This window comes from Chenopodium quinoa, unplaced genomic scaffold (assembly GCF_001683475.1).
Source record: "Chenopodium quinoa cultivar QQ74 unplaced genomic scaffold, ASM168347v1, whole genome shotgun sequence".
Lineage (NCBI taxonomy): Eukaryota > Viridiplantae > Streptophyta > Magnoliopsida > Caryophyllales > Amaranthaceae > Chenopodium > Chenopodium quinoa.
Genome location: NW_018743032.1, coordinates 3,003,402 through 3,022,595, shown reverse-complemented (window position 1 = coordinate 3,022,595; position 19,194 = coordinate 3,003,402). Strand labels below are relative to the sequence as shown.

At 38.4% G+C, this 19,194-nt stretch overlaps 1 protein-coding gene across 1 annotated transcript; it reads left to right on the top strand.

The window, feature by feature from the left end:
• Nucleotides 1-455: 455 nt before the first annotated feature.
• Nucleotides 456-10,217, top strand: LOC110730411 (thyroid adenoma-associated protein homolog). Its single transcript, XM_021910215.1, has 4 exons — nt 456-4,017; nt 4,735-4,991; nt 6,125-6,718; nt 7,708-10,217. The coding sequence occupies exons 1-4, from the start codon at nt 661-663 to the stop codon at nt 10,067-10,069; spliced, it is 6,570 nt and encodes a 2,189-aa protein (XP_021765907.1). The 5' UTR covers nt 456-660; the 3' UTR covers nt 10,070-10,217.
• Nucleotides 10,218-19,194: the final 8,977 nt, after the last annotated feature.

The window sequence follows — 19,194 nt, the reverse complement described above, 5'->3', positions numbered from 1 at the left end:
ACACTAACCAGTTTTTTTAGTGTCCGGTTCATGTCGTGTTATATGAAAAAAATATTTGTCACATACAATAAATTTATCAAAATTTCCCTAATTTTTTTTACGTGTTTTTCTTAGGCGAGTTAGGTCGTGTTAATTTTGTGTTAGGAATCTCAACACAAAATCTACCTGTTTTAGTAAACGTGTTGTGTCGTGTTGTGTTGACCTGTTTAATTAAACGTGTTGAAAACCCTTAACACAATAACACTGATCCAACATTTTCGTGTCTGATTCTTGTCGTGTCAACTTTTGTCCGCTCTAGATTAAACATGTCAAATTTGTACGGGTATCATTTATACTAATTGATATGAGTAATTAAGATTCCTTTGTATATTATTAGTCAAAGTTCCTCGTTGACAAAATCCAAGTACTTCGTATTAATCAAAATTGGGACTAGAAGTCTAGAAGTATATGAAGTTCCCTCGTAGTTGGGTTTAAAGCTAGGGTTTTGGCCGGTATCCTTCCTTCTCCCCGGCACACACACCAACTGAGAAGGAAAAGGCAGCATTTGAGCTACACAAAACTGCGAACTTTCAACAGCTAAGTCATCCTCTTTCTCTCTCTATATTCGATTTAGTTGCAGTGTTAAACACCCATTAAAATACCCAGTTTTTCATTTCTAAAATGTCAGCAAAATGGCGAGCTTTACAGCATCGCCATCGTTTCACCTACAGTGCTGTGAATTTCCCACAGTCTTACATGAATTCAATTACCCAATTGCAATCTAATGAATTTTGTCAAAAATTTTGCACTGAATTAACCCATCTAGGTTCCCTTAATTCCATTTATTCTCAAGTTAATCATGTTAAGAATGTTGCTGTTTCATTCAATGATTTGTTGTTAAGAGCTGTTGATGAGAACTTAGTTTCGTTTGCGGCGAAATTGTACTTGGAACTTTTATTTCTTGAGAATTCATTGTCTTTACATAGGACTATGTTGTCTGTTCTTTCGAAGAATAAGAAGTTCTGGGGTTTGATTGGTGGGTGTTTTAGAGAGCTTTGTGAGGAGTATGGTGTGTTGTGTGGGAAAGGGAAGCGGTTTTGTGTGTCGAGGGTGGCGTTGTCGATGATGAGTACCCCGAAGTTGGGGTATTTAGTGAATGTTGTGGAGGAGTGTTGTGTGTTAGTGGCTTTAGATATTGTTACTGGATTGAATTATGTGGTTGCTGAGACAAATGGGTTGGCAAGACCTTCGCCTCTTGTGATGGAGCAGTGCCAGGAGGCTTTGTCTTGTATGTATTATTTGCTTCAGCGGTTTCCTTCGAGAATCATTGATGCTGGTTGCTTTCAATCTGGAATGGTCCCTAATGGTTCTAGCCTTTCAGAAATGATTGTTGCAGTCATTGTAGAAATACTCAAATCATCTGCTTTCTCAAGGGACTGTTATGTGGCAGCTGGTGTGAGTTTATGTGCTGCATTTCAGGTGTTGCTTAATCCTCAGGAGCTTGGGTATCTCATTATGGAAGGTGTTTTTGAAAGGAAAATGTGTAGTTTGATAGATCATTCCAATACTGAGTTCAAGAATGCTTTAAGTAAAATTCCTTATAATGGAGATTTGTGTTTTGAACTCCGAAAATTTTCTCCATTAAGTAGACTTTGCTTCATAAGAGGGGTCCTTACTGCAGTTTCAAGAATAGTGCTCAATTTTCGTTTTGTTGTAAAAACAGAGGGAATTGAAATTTACGGTGCTGATGAAAATGGTAATAGATGTTTACAGAGTATATTGTATGATTGTATATTACCTGAGCTTTGCAAGTACTGTGAGAACCCTAATGATATCCATTTTAACTTTCATGCTTTGACGGTGATGCAGATCTGTTTGCAACAGATCAAAACATCTATTATGTCTGATCTTGTTGATCTTGAAACTGAGTTTGAACCGATCCCAAAGGATTTAGGATCTCGTGTACTCAGAATTATATGGAATAATCTAGAAGACCCCTTAAGCCAAACTGTGAAACAAGTTCATCTTATTTTTGATCTCTTCTTAGACATTAAAGCAACTAGCTACAAGGGTGATAGTCATGCAAATTTTAATACATTCCTAGGGAAGATTACAGCTGATCTTCTTTGTCTTGGTGCTCGGTGTAAAGGTAGGTATGCTCCTCTAGCTTCTCTCACTAAGAGGTTGGGAGCCAAAACTCTCCTTGGCATGAGCCCTAATTTGCTATTTGAAGTGGTACAGGCATACATAGACGACGATGTGTGCTCTGCAGCCACATCTTTCTTGAAGTGTTTTCTTGAGTGTTTGCGTGATGAGTGTTGGGGTAGCAATGGTGTTGGAAAAGGGTATGAGATATATCGAGGTCATTGTTTGCCTCCATTTTTCTATGGACTTGCTTCTGGAGTCTCTAAGTTGCGCTCAAATTTGAACACCTATGCTTTGCCAAGTTTACTGGAAGTGGATGTTGATAGTATATTTTTTATGCTTTCTTTCCTCTCAATTGGTGTTTTAGTTGATACTGGCTTGGTATTGCCAGAACTGAGCTGTTTGGGCATTTCATTTGGTATTGAGCAGAAAGTGGCTGTTTTGGTCTCTTTGCTTAAAGTATCTCGTTCACTTGCGCTGTTTGATGGGGATATTGAGTCTAGTCATAATCTTGCATCTGCTGCTGAAGAGTGCAAGCTTGAAGAAGAACATGCTTTAATCTATTTGAAGGGAATTCCTGTTAACATTCCAGCTGAATGGCTTGCGTTGGCATTGACTCATGTGGATGAGTCACTTCGTGTAGATGCAGCTGAGACACTTTTCTTGAGCCCTAAGACGGCCAGTCTACCTTCAGCCTTAGAACTCAATCTGATGAGAGTAGCAGTGCCTTTGAACATGAGATGTTGCTCAACAGCTTTCCAGATGAAGTGGGCCAGTATATTTAAGAAGTTCTTTTCTCGGGTCCGTACAACTTTAGAGCGACAAATCAAACAGCGGACCTGGAAACCATCTGACTGGGAGAAGAATGATATATCCTCTCCGTATAAGAGTGGTGATGCAATCATTGTTAGCCGAGCAGATAACCTATACAACTTTATGAAATGGTTGAGTTGCTTTCTATATTTCTCATGTTATCCTTCTGCTCCTTATGAGAGAAAAATCATGGCTATGGAGCTAATTATGATAATGGTAAATGTTTGGTCCATAGTACCTCCACTGGAAGGAAACTTTGATGTTCTATCTACTGAAAATCTATATATTTTTAGTGAAGGACTTACCAGACCCGATTCAACAATGTTATTAGTTGGCTCAATAATTGATAGTTGGGATAGACTGAGAGAGAGTTCTTTCCGCATACTTTTAAGTTTCCCCACACCTCTCCCTGGAATCTCAAGTGAAAACAAGGTGCAAGAAGTTATATTATGGGCAAAAAAGTTGGTTTGCAGTCCACGAGTAAGAGAAAGTGATGCTGGGGCTTTGGCTTTAAGGCTTATATTCCGTAAGTATGTTCTGGATCTTGGTTGGATTATTGGAGCTTCAGGAAATGTTACTTGCCATAAACCAGAGGCTGAATCCCGAAATGAGGAACATCAAAGTTCAGAATCCAAACTCCCACTTATTCTATATATTAATTCACTTATAGATTGGCTGCAAGCTGCTGCGGAGGAAGGAGAGAAGGATCTATTTGAAGCCTGCAAGAATAGCTTTGCTCATGGTGTCTTGCTTGCTTTGAGATATGCCTTTGAGGAATTAGATTGGAACTGTGATGTAGCCATGTCAGGCATTCCTGAGATGAGAGGTGCATTAGGGAAACTCCTGGAGTTGGTGATGCGAATAACAACACTGGCACTTGGGGTGGTTTCTGCTGATGCTTGGCATCTGCCTCAAGACATGGATGACATCGAGGAAGATAGTTTTCTTTTGGAATGTCTAGATGAGATAGTTATGCCATCATCTGTACTGGAATGTGAAGCAAAAGATTTGAAGGAAAAAGAAGATGTTAGACCAGCAGAGCAGATTGTTATGGTTGGTTGTTGGCTTGCTATGAAAGAAGTATGTTCTCTCATCATTGTGAAGTTTTATAATTTTATTATGATGGGATTATTGCTCTAAGTTGCCTCTTATTACACGTTTATCTTCATTACTCATCAGGATTTTAATAGGGTGTTTGGTTCATGAACTCCTAAGTATGAGGTATGGATTTAGAATGGTCAAAGGTTGATAATTTTAAGAATCTTATCCATACCTCAAACCCTCAAGGTATGGGGTTTAGAGACCTATGAGGGGAGGTGGGTTTGGCTTATAACAACACTACAGGTATCAAATAAAAGGAAAAAAAATCATTCGAAACTTTGGTACAAAAATCAAGTTACAAACCAAAACCATCCTGTTTTCATTCTAGATATCAACCCTATAATACTCTGCAAACCAAATGTCCCCTAAGTGGTTTATATGATTATGATTTGAAAATTTTCAAGATTTTCTGTAAGAGTAGGAGATATTATTTTCCTGTTTCTCCCACTTAGTAAACTTGCACTATCAACTCTTTTACACAACACACACTCACGCATGCGTGCAGACACACACACACAATCACACACATGTACGGGGAGGGGGGAGGGAGAGGGGAGAGGAAAGAGTAAAGCTGGGTTATCCAAGGATATCACAGAAAAAAGGAGAAGGAAAAACATATGCATTATCCTGTGAACAATGGACATCATAATGTGTTACAGTTACTTTAGTAAAGGACCTTAAATCTTTTATTTTCAGGTCAGTCTTCTTCTTGGAACCATTATTAGAAAGATCCCGTTGCCAGTTGCTACATCCATTGGTGAAGGATCTGCTGATGCTGCAATGGATCATTTGTTGCCCACTTCTGATGCAGTTCTTGATGTGAGCCAACTAGAGGTCATCGGGAACCACTTTTTGGAAGTTCTTCTTAAAATGAAACATAACGGTGCTATCGATAAAACAAGAGCCGGATTTACTGCACTCTGCAATCGTTTGCTCTGTTCTGATGATCCAAGGTCTGTTGGTTTGCTAACTTCTATAGAGTATATTTGAATGCATAATGTTTACTCATTGTTGTTTGAACTTTGATCTGATCATGATCAGATCCAGAATTTTGTAGAAATGTTATGGTGCCATACTGGTGCCCTGTGTTAGTAAGCTTTGTCTGGTTGCCTCCAAGTCATCGTCTAAATACTTCTTAGGCCCTGTTCTCTTGAGAATATACATATATATATATATATATATATATATATATATATATATATATATATATATATATATATATATATATATAGTTTCTAATTTTTAAGATGAAGATTTAATACGTAAAAGTTAGTTTTAACCAGTAAAAATCAGTTATGTTCAGTAAAAAACAAATTTATCTGTGTGAATCAGTAATTTTATTATACAACTACAGTAGTACATCAGTGAAAATTAGTTTACTCTGTATTTCATAAAAATCAGTTTCAAACAGTAAAGGTATGTTCTAATCAATCCATAAAATTCAATTTTAATCTGTAAAATAGAATAATTCCCGTACCTTAAAAATCAGGTGAAGAGAACAAGGGCTTAGTGCCCCTTGGGGAATCAAGAACCACTATGTAGAAAAGAGCCTTTGTTATTGTGTGTGTGCACACTCTTGGTGTAGACAAAGTTGGGACTGCATAAATTAGGATATATAATAATTGCATCTGTTTGGGGCACATGTTTTACCCTTGAACTGGTGTTGCATTTGTTTTATTTATTATAAAAGATATAAGCGTGTCCATTCTAAAGATATAGGGAACATCATCACACTGCATCTTTGGTCAACTTGGTAATCCTTGTTCCACTTTTGCTAAATCTCAATCTTTTCTCACCTATCTCTGGCTTTGTCTGCTCAAGTTTGATAGTACAAACCCTCTTACTCTTTTCCATGTAGACATTTAATTGTTTGGGAGGTAGAACTATTGATGTTTTACATTGTCTGAAGTTACCTTTGTTATTAGAAGATAATGTCTGTCATATGAAGATCATTGGACATGTTCATCCAATTCTTGTAAAAATTGGTTTCACGCTATGTAGTATTTAAATGTTGAAATACATATCAGATGTGTTTGACAACTAATTGTATAATGAATGTACTTCTGAACATAACCTTCTTCTGCAGGCTTTGTCAGCTGACAGAATCCTGGATGGAACAGCTTATGGAAAGAACTGTGGCTAAGGGACAAACAGTAGATGACTTGCTAAGAAGAAGTGCAGGTATACCTGCTGCATTCAGTGCGTTCTTTCTCTCAGAGCCACAAGGTTCACCTAAAAAGCTGCTCCCACAGGCACTCCGCTGGTTGATAGAACTGGCTAGTGGGTCATTGCTTGATCAAGCTGAACCAAACATAGTTGATAAATTGCAAAACAAAACAATTGGTGTTTCAGATGGAGAAAATGGCTTTATGCAGAGAAATGATATCAATGAAAACTTAACATCTGCAAAGATTCGTGTTGAAGGTGTTATTCCAACTGTGCATGCTTTTAATGTTCTCAAAGCAGCTTTCAATGATGCCAATTTAGCAACTGATACATCAGGTTTCGCTGCGGAAGCCATGATAATCTCCATACGTTCTTTCTCTTCTCCACATTGGGAAATTCGTAATAGTGCATGCCTTGCATACACAGCCTTGGTCCGCCGAATGGTTGGGTTTCTTAATGTACATAAACGAGATTCAGCAAGGCGTGCTCTTACTAGTCTGGAATTTTTTCACAGGTAAATGAATCAAATCCCTAACCAGCTTTACTATTCAAGTTTGCATAATAATATATGCTTTCTTTTTAGATCTTGTGGTTGGTTTGCTCGTGTGTGTTTTTCTGATTGCTGCCTTCTATCCTCCCCTCCGTATCCAACCTTCGTCTTTTTGTTGTCTACTTGTGTGACTAAAGATACCCTCTGCCCCTTTGGTCCCTCTTGTTTGCTTTTTGTTGCTCTAGTATTAAAGTTTCTTCATCTTTTACAATTTTGTTGCATTGTCTTTTGAGATTTCTTAGGCCATTTCCTCCTTTGGTTTCTTCCTTGCTGCTTCTTTTTTGGCCAACCCCACTTTTCTTTGCTCATTGTGTACGTGTGTGATTCCAATTAATGCAGATGCTGCATTCCCTTTTTCTTTGTGTTGCATGGGCTCTTTACTTTCATTATATTTCTTCTACAATTGCTACTCTTCCGTTCCTTTCATCATCCTCCAAGCATATTTCATTGATGTCGATGTATCTTTTTTCGTTAATTAAAATTGTTTATTAAATGAAAGTCATATGACATCTAGAGTAGAAATCAAAATATAGTACATATATATTGGATAAAATAAACTATAATTGTCGTAGATGAAATCTGAATGGATAGTCTACTTCATATTGCTATTTTATAAAATCAATCTGAATGGATAGTCTACTTCATATTGCTATTTTATAAAATCATCCTCGAGGGGGTCCATCAAAGTGTATATGTGATGATTTGAGCTTGATCCTGATCTGATTCAACTAATTGTAGACAAAAAATTGACATTTGTTTGAATCTTAGATTTCCGACAGTGAACCAATTTGTAGCTGAATATTAAAAATAAACAATAACCCCCAAACTCCCCAGCACCACCGTCATCACAAGCAATCCCCCACTTTTGCCATCATTGTTTTTACAAGTAGATGCACTTTTTTCTGTGTACTTGTTTTCTGGTGAGCAACTAATTAAATCTTTCTTTTATTCAGGTATCCATTATTGCATTCATTTGTATCTAATGAACTGAAAGTCGCCACTGAGTTTTTACTTGGTGGACAATCAAATTCTAACCTGGCTAGCATTGTTCACCCTAGTTTATGCCCTGTGTTGATCCTGTTATCAAGGCTTAAGCCTTCACCCATTGCAAGTGAAGCAGGATATTGCTTGGATCCTTTTCTATTCATGCCATATATACAAAGGTGCTCTACTCAAAAAAATATGCGTATTCGCGTGCTTGCATCGAGAGCACTGACAGGTCTGGTTTCTAATGAGAAATTGCATTTGGTCTTGCTTGATATTGCCTCTGGGTTGCCAAATTCTGTCAATCAAACAGAAGCAACACATAATCGTTGTGCACGCTCTTCTGTTCAGTTTAACGCCATCCATGGGAAACTCTTACAGCTAAGTGCCCTTTTAGATGCCAATTGTAGAAACCTTGCTGACTTTTCGATGAAAGATATGATTCTCTATGACTTAATCAAGACACTTAACAAGTGTTCATGGATTGGAAATCCCACATTATGTTCATGTCCTATTCTCAACGCGTCTTTCTTGAAGGTACTTGATCATATGCTCAGTATTGCTGGAACACGCCAGGCAAGCAAAAATTATGATGTCATTTGCAGCTTACTGTCAAAATTATCTTCAGACTGCTTGGTTGTAGAATCCGAGTCATCATTTCATGATCCAACTGCTGTGGAACTTCGCAAACAAGCTGCGATTTCTTATTTTCATTCTATCTATCTATATGAAGATCATGCTGTCGAAATCTCAATGCCAAATAAGTCTTCTCCTGCTATCATGCTGAACGCAAATTCTTCAGTTGATAATGGTTCTGGTGGTGTTGAGGGAAGACTAACCTGTTACATGTCAGATGCTTCATATGAAGTGCGTCTTGCAACATTAAAGTGGCTTATCCAGTTTATTAAGACTACTGCGATAGAATTAGGTGATGATCAAAATGGCAGTGATGTAGCAATTGCACATTGGGCAAAGGCTAATTTACAAACAACTTTGATTAGACTCTTGTCATCAGAAACTAATCATAAGTGTCGCTATTATATTCTTAGGATTATCTTTGCTTGGAACCTGTTGCATTTTCAAAAATCGAGTGATAAATGTTCTGGAGACAATGTCTATATTGGAGAGATGGATTTTGATTCAGTTGTGCTGTTTTGGAATAAATTGGTTTCTATACATGATTCTGTGAGACATACAAAAACTCTGGAAGCGCTCATATGCTGCTTTGGATTATGCATAAAGCGTTTTGCAGGTTTTCTTTGCAGCATTCTTCCCAATGTTAGCAATGGGAAACCAGAAGAGGTAAACAGATGCGCCTTATTATGTGGATGGATCGAACATTTTGTTTGCCTTATCAAGCAATATAGTGATGCATCTCAGCAAATAAATTTGCGCAAGGCTGCCGCAGAATCAGTAGTGGCATCTGGGTTGTTGGAACAGGCTGAATTTATCAGTTCATTTGTCACCAACGGCAGCATTCCTTCTGAAAACTGTGAACAGCAGTTTGAGCCACTGAATTCTGCTAACATGTTGGGTGATCTGTTACTAGATATCTGGTTCACATGCATTAAGTTGCTGGAAGATGAGGATGTTTTCATCAGAAAGGAGCTTGCGTTGGAGGTACAAAAATGTTTCCCTCCAAAGTTTCGGGGCCGGACTCTTGCAGTTGTGGTTCCTGCTCAGGTGGAAAGAGTGCTTGAACTTTGCTTTGAGTTCCTTTCGTTGAACTTTGGCCATTGGGATAGGTACTTTGATTATCTTCTGAGGTGGATATCAGATTCTGTGAGCTACGTCGTGCCCAAGGATGATCTTGTCCGACGGGTTTTTGACAAGGAAATTGATAATTATCATGAAGAGAAGTTGCTTATTTGTCAAATTTGCTGTTCTAGTTTGGAAAATCTCAAGCTGTCAACTACTCAAGGACCCAAGCTACTTACTTATTTGAGGAAATGGAGGGGTCACTTCTTCCGTCAGTTGTCGGTTGCTTGTGAGCATATAAGGAAGCTTGAAGGAGATGATTGGATAGGTGGTGTGGGGAACCACAGGGATGCGTTTCTACCTTTATATGGTAATCTTCTTGGCTTCTATGTCCTTTCAAAGTACATTTTACATGCAGGAGTTGAAGACAGCATGTGTCTTCTTTCGGATGTTGTTGAACTAAAGAAGTCCATCAGACCATTCCTCACTAACCCTTTGATCTGCAACTTGTACATCGTAGTTGTTAGACTACATGAGGACATGGTTGTAGCTTCAGCTAACCATATGATCCCAGATTTGCTGAAAGATATTCAGATTTGGGATAGTTTCAATCCTTATTTTCTACTCAGGTGACAGCTTTATTTGCTGAATAGAATACATACTCTATTATTTTCTCATTGTTTCCCTGATGAAGTAGTTGTCATTTCCTGATTATACGGTGATGTACAATACAGTCAAGTTTTGAAATTTTGAATATAAAGCCATGCCCTCATTGTTTTAAGCCGAGGCTGCAAATTTACTTAAGTTTGGTGCAAAGACTGCTGTAAATGCGTAGCCCTTTCTCTGGGGTTATTGAGTTGCAGGCTGTGGAGGATATATCTCGATAATTACCTGTGATATAGAGCTAATACGAAGTTATGTTCAAATTTATGGTTACTATTGATGGAGGAATACCTGTTCAGGCTGATTAACAAGCTATGTAAATCAGGGGGTATTTGGGTCATTTTATTTGTTTAATTAGGGAAAATTTGGTAAGTTTCATCCCTTTCTTCCTCCCTTCTCCATTCTTCCATTACAGCAACCACCTTCTTCCTCCATGAAATCTCTATTATAGACCACCGCCACCACCACCTATGGTGGTTAAAATTGCTTCCGTGAAGAAGAGGATTTCCCTAAGGGGTTGATATGACCCTAATTTACACCCTTTTGCCTCTCCCACAAGCGTCCTTAGGTCAGCGTTTGGCTTTGGTGTCTTTTTGTTATCGCCGCGAAGCGGAGTTGGGGTGGTAGTTGAGGAAGGAGGAAAAAGGGAAGAAGAAGAGGGACGTGAAAAAAGACCTTTAGGAGAGGAACAAGGGGTTGTGATGGTAATGGCAGCTCAGATGAACACGAGAAGACGAAGATGATTGTGGTGGTTCATGGTTGACCGGCGAGATGACAGGGGGATAATGATGGTAGTGCAGTGGCTTCATGATGACCGATAATCGGTGAGATGACAGGAGGTAGGCGGAGATGGGAGTAAACTAAAATGGAGAGTACTGATGTTTGGATTTTATTGCAGATAGAGTGCTAACGTTTGGCTTGAAGCAAGTAGAGTACTCAAACAAGTATTTGGAAAAAAAAAAGAAAATTAAATTGCTGGCACATTTATCAGAAGGTACTGAAGTTTGGATAGTTTCAACAATTTTTTGTTACAAATTAGCCGTTGGATTCAAAAAATTAGCTGCTTCCATATATATAATGCTCCATAATCATCTTCAACAAGGAGACTCTGCATCAAATTGAAAAAACAAAAAAAAAAAAAAAAAAAAAATTACAGGAATCATTTCAAAAATTACAGAAAAAATTTAACAAAATTATTTTGCAATTAAAACATGTCAAGGCTAAGCATATCAGGAAATAGATGTCACTATGGTTTGGTGCTGTCTAAGAGCAACAAAGGACAACCCTAGTAGAAAGTTCCTTGCTTGCCCTGACTATGATGCAGAAAGGAGGGGTTACAAATTTTTTAAGTGGGTGGACATGGAAGACCCCAATGCTTGGCAGAGGTTATATTGGGGCTTATGTAAGAGAAGCAGGAACTCAAGAATGAATTTATGTGTATGAGGAAGGAATTGAAGCAAGCAAACCAGCATGTAAGGAAGATTGAAAATGATTATTTGATGTTGAAAAATAAGAAGGGCTGCCAGGATGAATTTGGGGATTAATTGTGACCTGTGGAAGGTTGTTCTTGTGCTGGTTGTGGCTGGAATTTGGTTTGCAGTGGAGAAATGAACAACTTAATTATTACAAATGTGTTAGTTTGTACCTGATGTAGTTATTGCTTGCTAATTCTCTTCTTTCTAGCTAAATCCTGTAATGACAAATGAATTAAGTGTATGAATTCCTCTATAACTAATAAAATAAATTTGTTTATGTGATGGAAGTCTAATTTTATATCTGCAATGCTTGACTTAAAATGGTGTTGGTATTTTGGCTTTGTTGTTAACTTGACATAAGGTGGATCTTTACTGAAGGAGTACATTGTTTGCTCTCCTTCAATATCGGTGTAGAAGGCTCTTTGTGGTTGTTGTTGAGAGGGTCTTTGATGGTTTGGGACCTCCTGTAAAATTAACAAATGTTATTAATATGAAATAATTTGCAAAAATTACCAAATTTACAAGAATAAGTAAGAGATACTTAGTGATGCAACTATTTGAAAGCCACTAAGGTATGTGTAGACCCCAAATCCTCTCATATGCATGGGAATAGATGTATTAGTTGCATTTGCAGGAGTGGCTGACACTTCTCCTGTGGATCTGTGATGACTTTTTTTTCCTGGAGCATTTTTGCAGCCCCTTTTTCCTATGCCCTTTCAAGCCACATAGGCTGTAGGTCTGAGGATTTCTGTTTATCTCAATTTACCAGCAGCTGTGGTCTCTCCGGCTTGATATCTCCTCTTAGTCTTAGGTCTGCCCTGCACCTTTTTCAATTTAGGTCGAATCACAAGGGAATCAGCTTGTGCCCATTCTTGAGGACCACCCAAAGGCTCTAGCAGGAAGTCATATGCTTTCATGTATTTCTCTTTGCTGAAATAGTCATTGACATAGTGTTCTAGTTGGTCCACCTTGTTCCAAATAGCTACCACATGATGAGTGTCATTTATGGCACTTTTAGGCTAGGTGTCTTCCTTAGTTTTTGGTGTGTTTTAGCATGTTTTGGTCAATAATCTCTTAGTTTGCATGTTTTTCCCTTAGTCTTGAGTAGTGCGCGTTTTTGCTTGGTTTCACTTGATTCGTGTGCCACTCCTTTTTGATTTTTCATTTATCCTCTTCTTTGTCTCTTATTATAAATGATTAGAAGCTCTCTCGATGATTGTAGGTCGAGGCAAGTCCAAGCCCTTGATTAGGAAGCTTGAAGATAAGAGGAAATAAGAGGCAAGCACGGAGAGGGCTCCCATAACTTGAGCACGGGCGCGCAAACAAGGCAAGCAAGGTTGAAACGAGGCAAAGAGCTGCCGCGAGCTCTGAGCGCCTCCACCATAGGCGAGCAGCTCTGGTCAGCAGCAAGGCAGAATGCTACCGCGGGCTCAGAGCGCCTCAATCGCGAGCGTAGCCCTAGCTTGGTGAGGGTGCGCTAATCGGGGTTCGTGGCATCCTAAATTCAGACCCAGAACATGTGGACGCGACTTTCTCGGGCACGGGCGCAGGCACGCAGCCTTGCCGCCGCGGGCGCGCCACTGCGGGTTTTCATTTATTTTATTCGATTTTTGTTCTTCTCTTGGGAAAAACTATAAAAGGGGACCGAGCCTCCTATTTTGAGAACCTTTTTGCAGATTTTATTTTTTAGCTTTTAAGAGAGCTTCTCTCTCAAGGATTAGCTTAGAATTAGAGTAGTTTAGAGAGATAAAGTGAGAATTATTCAATGTGAGATTAAAGATGATGAAGATGTAAGAGTGACAATTGTATTAGAGGTTTCAAATATCAATCAGTGAGAATTTCTTACCTTCTCTTCTCTATCTTTATTGCTTTGTGTTGATTTTGCTCTGTTAATTACTTGTTAATCATGCTTTTACTTGTTAATTTGTTGATTAGCTTGTTGATTGCCATGATTGGTGAGTAGTTTCTTTGGCTAAAGGTGTGGGAATGTTATAATGGAAGCTTGAGCATGTTTTAGCTATAGAATTTGATTTGATCTTTGTATGCTTGCTGTTCTTCAATTTGCTTGCAAAATGCATGTTGTTTGTGAATTGAAGGTGAATTGATGCTTGATGATGCGATAGTGGACCTTGCTAGATTCATTGTGGTCGAATTGTGCTTAATTGTACCTCCTAGTATATGATTCTAGTGCGATAGCATAATTTCTATGTTAGGATAAACCTTTTGATCCCGATAGGTGATTGGATTGGACCTTAATTTAGCATTCAAGTGTACTTAGTTTGTGATCATTCCGATTCTATTCCTATGCCTGTTTGAGTCAAGCTTATACTTATCCATCTCCTTAGCGTTTTAGCTTTTGTCTTACTCTAGTCTAGCCGTGTAGTGTTAGTTGTCGTTTCTTACCCCTTGTTGGCCTAGCTTAGTTGTTGGTAAAGATGGTGGTGATTAGCCGTTCTCCATGGATCGACCCTTGACTTACCACTAGACTTGTGTTTAGTGTTAGGTTTGGGTATTATAAATTTGTGTTTGATTAAAGGTATTTTAGAATCCAACGACCTAAAATATCCTATGTTAAAATGGCACCGTTGCTGGGGAACGACTTCCATTATCGTGTCATTACCTTATTGAGTATAGGCCTTTGTGTATAATTTTCATTTTGTTTTTGTTTTTCGGTGGAAAAAAAAATCCCAAAATACTTGATCTTTCTTGTTTGGTTGCTACTTGCGTTGTCTTCATTGAGTCATGGAATAATTTGTCCAAAATGAGATGTCTTGTTCTTCTTTACCTCAATTTGAATATGAACCCTTTTGGGTTTATTTTAATAGGTTTGAAAACTTCTTTAATTTCCATGGTTGTTCCTTATGGGAGGCTTGTGAGGTCATTTATTGGGGTTTGAATGAGTACACTAGGGGGGGTGATTGAAAACATGTGTAATGGTGAGTTTCGAGCCAAATCTTTGGATAAGCCTTGGGATTTCTATATGTGGTTTGCTAGGGGTAGCTATGAGCAAGATACTTATGCAAATTTTAATGATTTTTCTAGTTCTTGCATGGTTTCCAATGATGAATCTTTTGTTCCCCAAGATGAACCCATAATGCATGATGTCAACCCTTCCCCCTTGTATGCTAATTGTGGTGAGATGCATTCCAATGTTGATAATGTTCATGCTATTTCACAATTTTCTTCAAATATGTGTATGGACTTCAATGATGTTACCCATACCCTAAATTCTCAAATGCATGATCCCCCCTCTTTATCTTCTTTTTCTTACATGGCTCCAAATGATATCCCTTATACATCTAATGAATCTTTTTACGAGAGTAATTCTATAGAAAATTTAATGAAAGAGAAGTTGATGGAGATGATGGGGAAGGTTAACAAGATGAGGGAAGTTATCTTAGAAAGGATGGGAAGGGAAGAAGAATATAATAAGGAGATGAATTCTAGGATGGAGGCACTTGGGAGCCAAATTTCCCACCTAGCTCAATCCCGAGCAAATGCCCTTCCTTCTTTCCCCCCTCCCATACGAGTGAACCCAATAGTAATTGTGAGAATGAGTCACCTCGTTTGGCATTTGAGTGCATTGTTGAGGATGATTATGATGATGATGTTGAAAGTGATGGAGGGTGTATGGAATATGACTCATTTGATGAAATTTTGAAAACCACCCCCTTTATTCAACTCGAACCTCAACACTCTTTGCAACCCATTGAAGATCCCATTTTGGTGGACCTAAAAACTAATTTGAAGTTGCTAAGAGAAAAGATGGGTTATGGTGATGATGAGATACTCATGTTTGATCATGTTGATTTGGGAAATGTTGAGAATGAAAATCATGCTCTCTTAGAGAGTTAAGAATCTCCATTGGTGGTTGAGGGTGGTGAAGATGAGTTAGAAGAGGAAGGTTGTGTTTCAACGCAAGGTGGTGTGATTGAAGTTGTGTGAGAGGTACCCATTCTAAGTTCTTCAACCTACACCCCTTTTTCAAGAAAGCTTGCCAACATTCCTTCTTACCCTATCTCACTTCCCTATTCTTTCAAAGATCCACCAATTGAGGAGCCCATTATCTCTCTAGCTTCCCATGACCCTTCTTTTGAACTCAATGATGGGAATTCACCTTCCAAAAAGCAACAAAATGAGTTTGCTCCTACCTTCCCCTTTTCTAGTATTAGTTTTTATTTATCTTCTTCTTATTTTCTTGAATTTTCTTTTGATTCTCTTACTTTTTCTTTTTCCCCTTCTCTCAAGCATAAAGTCTCTTTTCCCTTTATGCTTGCTTGTCATATGAGCATCGTGTATGCTTTATTTCTTGATATGTTTGCTGGTGCATATGACAAGCTTTTGCGTTCTTTGTCGGGTTATTTACTAGATTGGTCATGCTTGGACGTTAAGCAAGCCTTTCTTGGGAAGTAACCCGTGTTATATTGCTTTCATTTTTGTTTCTTTTTATATTAGATTTTCTCTCATGGACGTGTTTGTGTTCCTTGCTAGGTACACAACTCGATATACTCTTGTGCTTGGTGTGGATCAAGAATCAAGGAAAATCTACCTCGACTTTCCTACCATGTGGATTTCAAGACATATATTTGGAGATTGTGGTTCCTATGAGGTTATTTTGGGTATTTGTGTGATTTTGCATTTATACCATATCCGGTAATATCCTTCTTTTTCCCTCTCTCTAACTATTTTGTGCCTTGAAGATCATGTGTTGGTTAGTTGGGCACCTCCTTGTTTTCCCCTCCCTGTTTTCATTGTTTATGATTTGTGAATTTAGTGTCATTCAAGCTTGGGGGAGGGTTTTCTGTCATGCTTGGGTAGAATGTTGATTCATATATGCCATGCCCATGAGTATATGCATTTCCATGTTTTTCATGCTTTTGATAGATCTAAAAAGGTTTTTATTTATTTCAAGGCAAGTTTAGCAAAAGTGTGTTTTGTTTGTTCTTATTTTGGACATTTCTTGTTGGACTTGTATTCTTAAATGTGTACCTTCCTCAGTGGTAAATGTTTGCATGATTTGAGAATGTCATTGGTTGATTCTAGGATACCATATGCTAAGGTAGCCGGGTTTAAGAACTCTTGGGTCCATGAAACCTTAGTTCATTGAATGTGGTAAGATGGTGTTGCTCTTCATAGTGAATTTGAAGCCCTTGAGTTGCTATTTGTTAAACACATCCCGTGCGAGGTTAATTTGTTCAAGCCTTCATCATTTTTGTTGAGCGACACCTTTGGATCCCTAGCTTTGCATGTTTTGATCTTTGGTTTGACTTGTAGCTTCCCAAGACCGTGACCGAGCTACTTTAGGGGAGAAAAAAGGCTCTTTTCATTTTCTTTTGTGTTCCTTTTATTTTGTTACTCTCTTGTTTTCATTTGCACTTACCCTCTTGCTACCCCTTTGAGCTCATTTCTTTTCTTGGTTACTAGCCACATTACAAGCCTAACGACCTTAGCCCTCAGTTTTGTGAAGCAATTTTTAGTTAGATGCTTGTTTTGATGATCAAGTGTGTATATGATGGATTGAGTTCGGAAGTGTATGGCAAGTTTTTGACAAGTGTGTATATAGTGGTTTAGTAAGTGCAAATGGAAAAAAAAACAGAAAAAATAAAGAGGAACAAGAAAAAAAGAAAAATGAGGTAAGTGAATAATAAAAAAATATATTTAAATAAAAGAGGAAAAAGTGTTTTGTAAAAAAAAAAAAGAAGAAGAAGAGATAACAAAAATATTTTTAGTTGTGATCGTCTTTCCTTAGCTTGAGCATTGAGGACTATGCTCCGTTCAAGCTTGGGGGAGCGATTCTTAGTTTTGTGTGTAGAGTGTTTGTTAAATAATAAGCTTGGGGGAGATGGTATTTTAGCATTTTTGTTTGATAATTGGTGACTTCTTAAGTTTGTTTTTGAGAGAGGGCCACTCTGTTGCTTCACTTAGGAAATACCACCAAATTTTCAAATTTTTGCCCCACCATTACCCTAAGCCATGACGTTACAACCTAATAAAATCCTTTAGACCCTAGAGGGTTGAGTCTAAAATCGGTGGAGGGAGATAGTTTTCAAGCCTAAAGAGAGAGTGTGCATAGTTAAGATGTCGGGATTACCTTCTCATGTTTTTCAATTCTTTATATTTTTCCCAGGTCCTTCGAAGAATCATGAGAAGTTAGCTTGGGGGTTGATTTGAAACTAGTGGAGAAAACGCGGAATTATGGTTGGAACGAGGGTGGATTGAGTCTCCTTTATTTCTCTATGCTTAGCATATATTTTATGTTTCAATCAACCATTGACATCTTGGAATGTGCATACATTTGTCTATTTAGAAAGTTTCACATTCATTGGTGCTTGTTCTCATCTCTTTGTCCATTTAAGATCATATGTTTTCTTTTCTTTTCTTTGTTTTTATTTGCCTTGCCTTGCTTTTAGTTGAGAGTTATGGGTTAAACACTTACGAAACCCTTACGAGATCGCACTCGTCCTCGTAGGAGATTGTGGGGTTTTAAGGCTTGTTGTAGCTAAAAACAACCGTGATTCCTACGACAGTGAGTTAGTGTACATCCTTTCCCGTTCTTTCTATTTTGTTTCTTTTGCTTTCAATAATTTCATCATGTTCTCTTATGCTCTAGCTTTGCTCGAGGACGAGCAAAGGTTTAGCTTGGGGAATTTGATGAGTGTCATTTATGGCACTCTTAGGCTAAGTGTCTTCCCTAGTTTTAGGTGTGCTTTAGCATGTTTTGGTCAATAATCTCTTAGTTTGCATGTTTTTCCCTTAGTCTTGAATAGTGCTCATTTTTGCTTGGTTTCACTTGATTCGCATGCCACTCCCTTTTGATCTTTCATTTATCCTCTTCTTTGTCTATTATTATAAGTGGTTAGAAGCTCTCTCGATGATTTTAGGTCAAGGCAAGTCCAAGCCCTTGATTAGGAAGCTTGAAGATAAGAGGAAACAAGAGGCAAGCATGGAGAGGGCGCGCATAACTTGAGTGCGGGCGCGCAAACAAGGTAAACAAGGTGGAAACGAGGCAGGAAGCTGCCGCGGGCTAGGAGCGCCTCCACCGCAGGAGCCTTCGGCACCGCAGGCGCGTAGCTCTGGTCAGCAACGAGGCAGAATGCTACCGCAGGCTCGGAGCGCCTCTACTGCGGGCGCGACCTTGGCTTGAAAAGGGCGCCCTGATCGAGGTTTGTTGCATCCAAAATTTAGACCTAGAACATCGCGGGTGCGGCTTTCTCGAGCACGGGTGAGGCCCCTGCTGGAGCGGGCGCGCCACTACAGGTTTTCATTTATTTTATTCGAATTTTGTTCTTCTCTTGGGAAAAAATATAAAAGGGGGCCAAGCCTTCTATTTTGAGGACCTTTATGTAGATTTTATTTTCTAGTTTTTAGAAGAGCTTATCTCTCTAGGATAAGAGTAGTTTAGAGAGAGAAAGTGAGAATTGTTCAATGAGAGATTGAACATGATGAAGATGAAAGAGTGATAATTGTATTGGAGGCTTTAAATATCAATCAATGAGAATTTCTTACCCTTTTCTTCTCTATCTTTATTGCTTTGTGTTGATTTTGCTTTGTTAATTACTTGTTAATCATGCTTTTACTTGTTAATTTGTTGATTAGCTTGTTGAATGCCATGATTGGTGA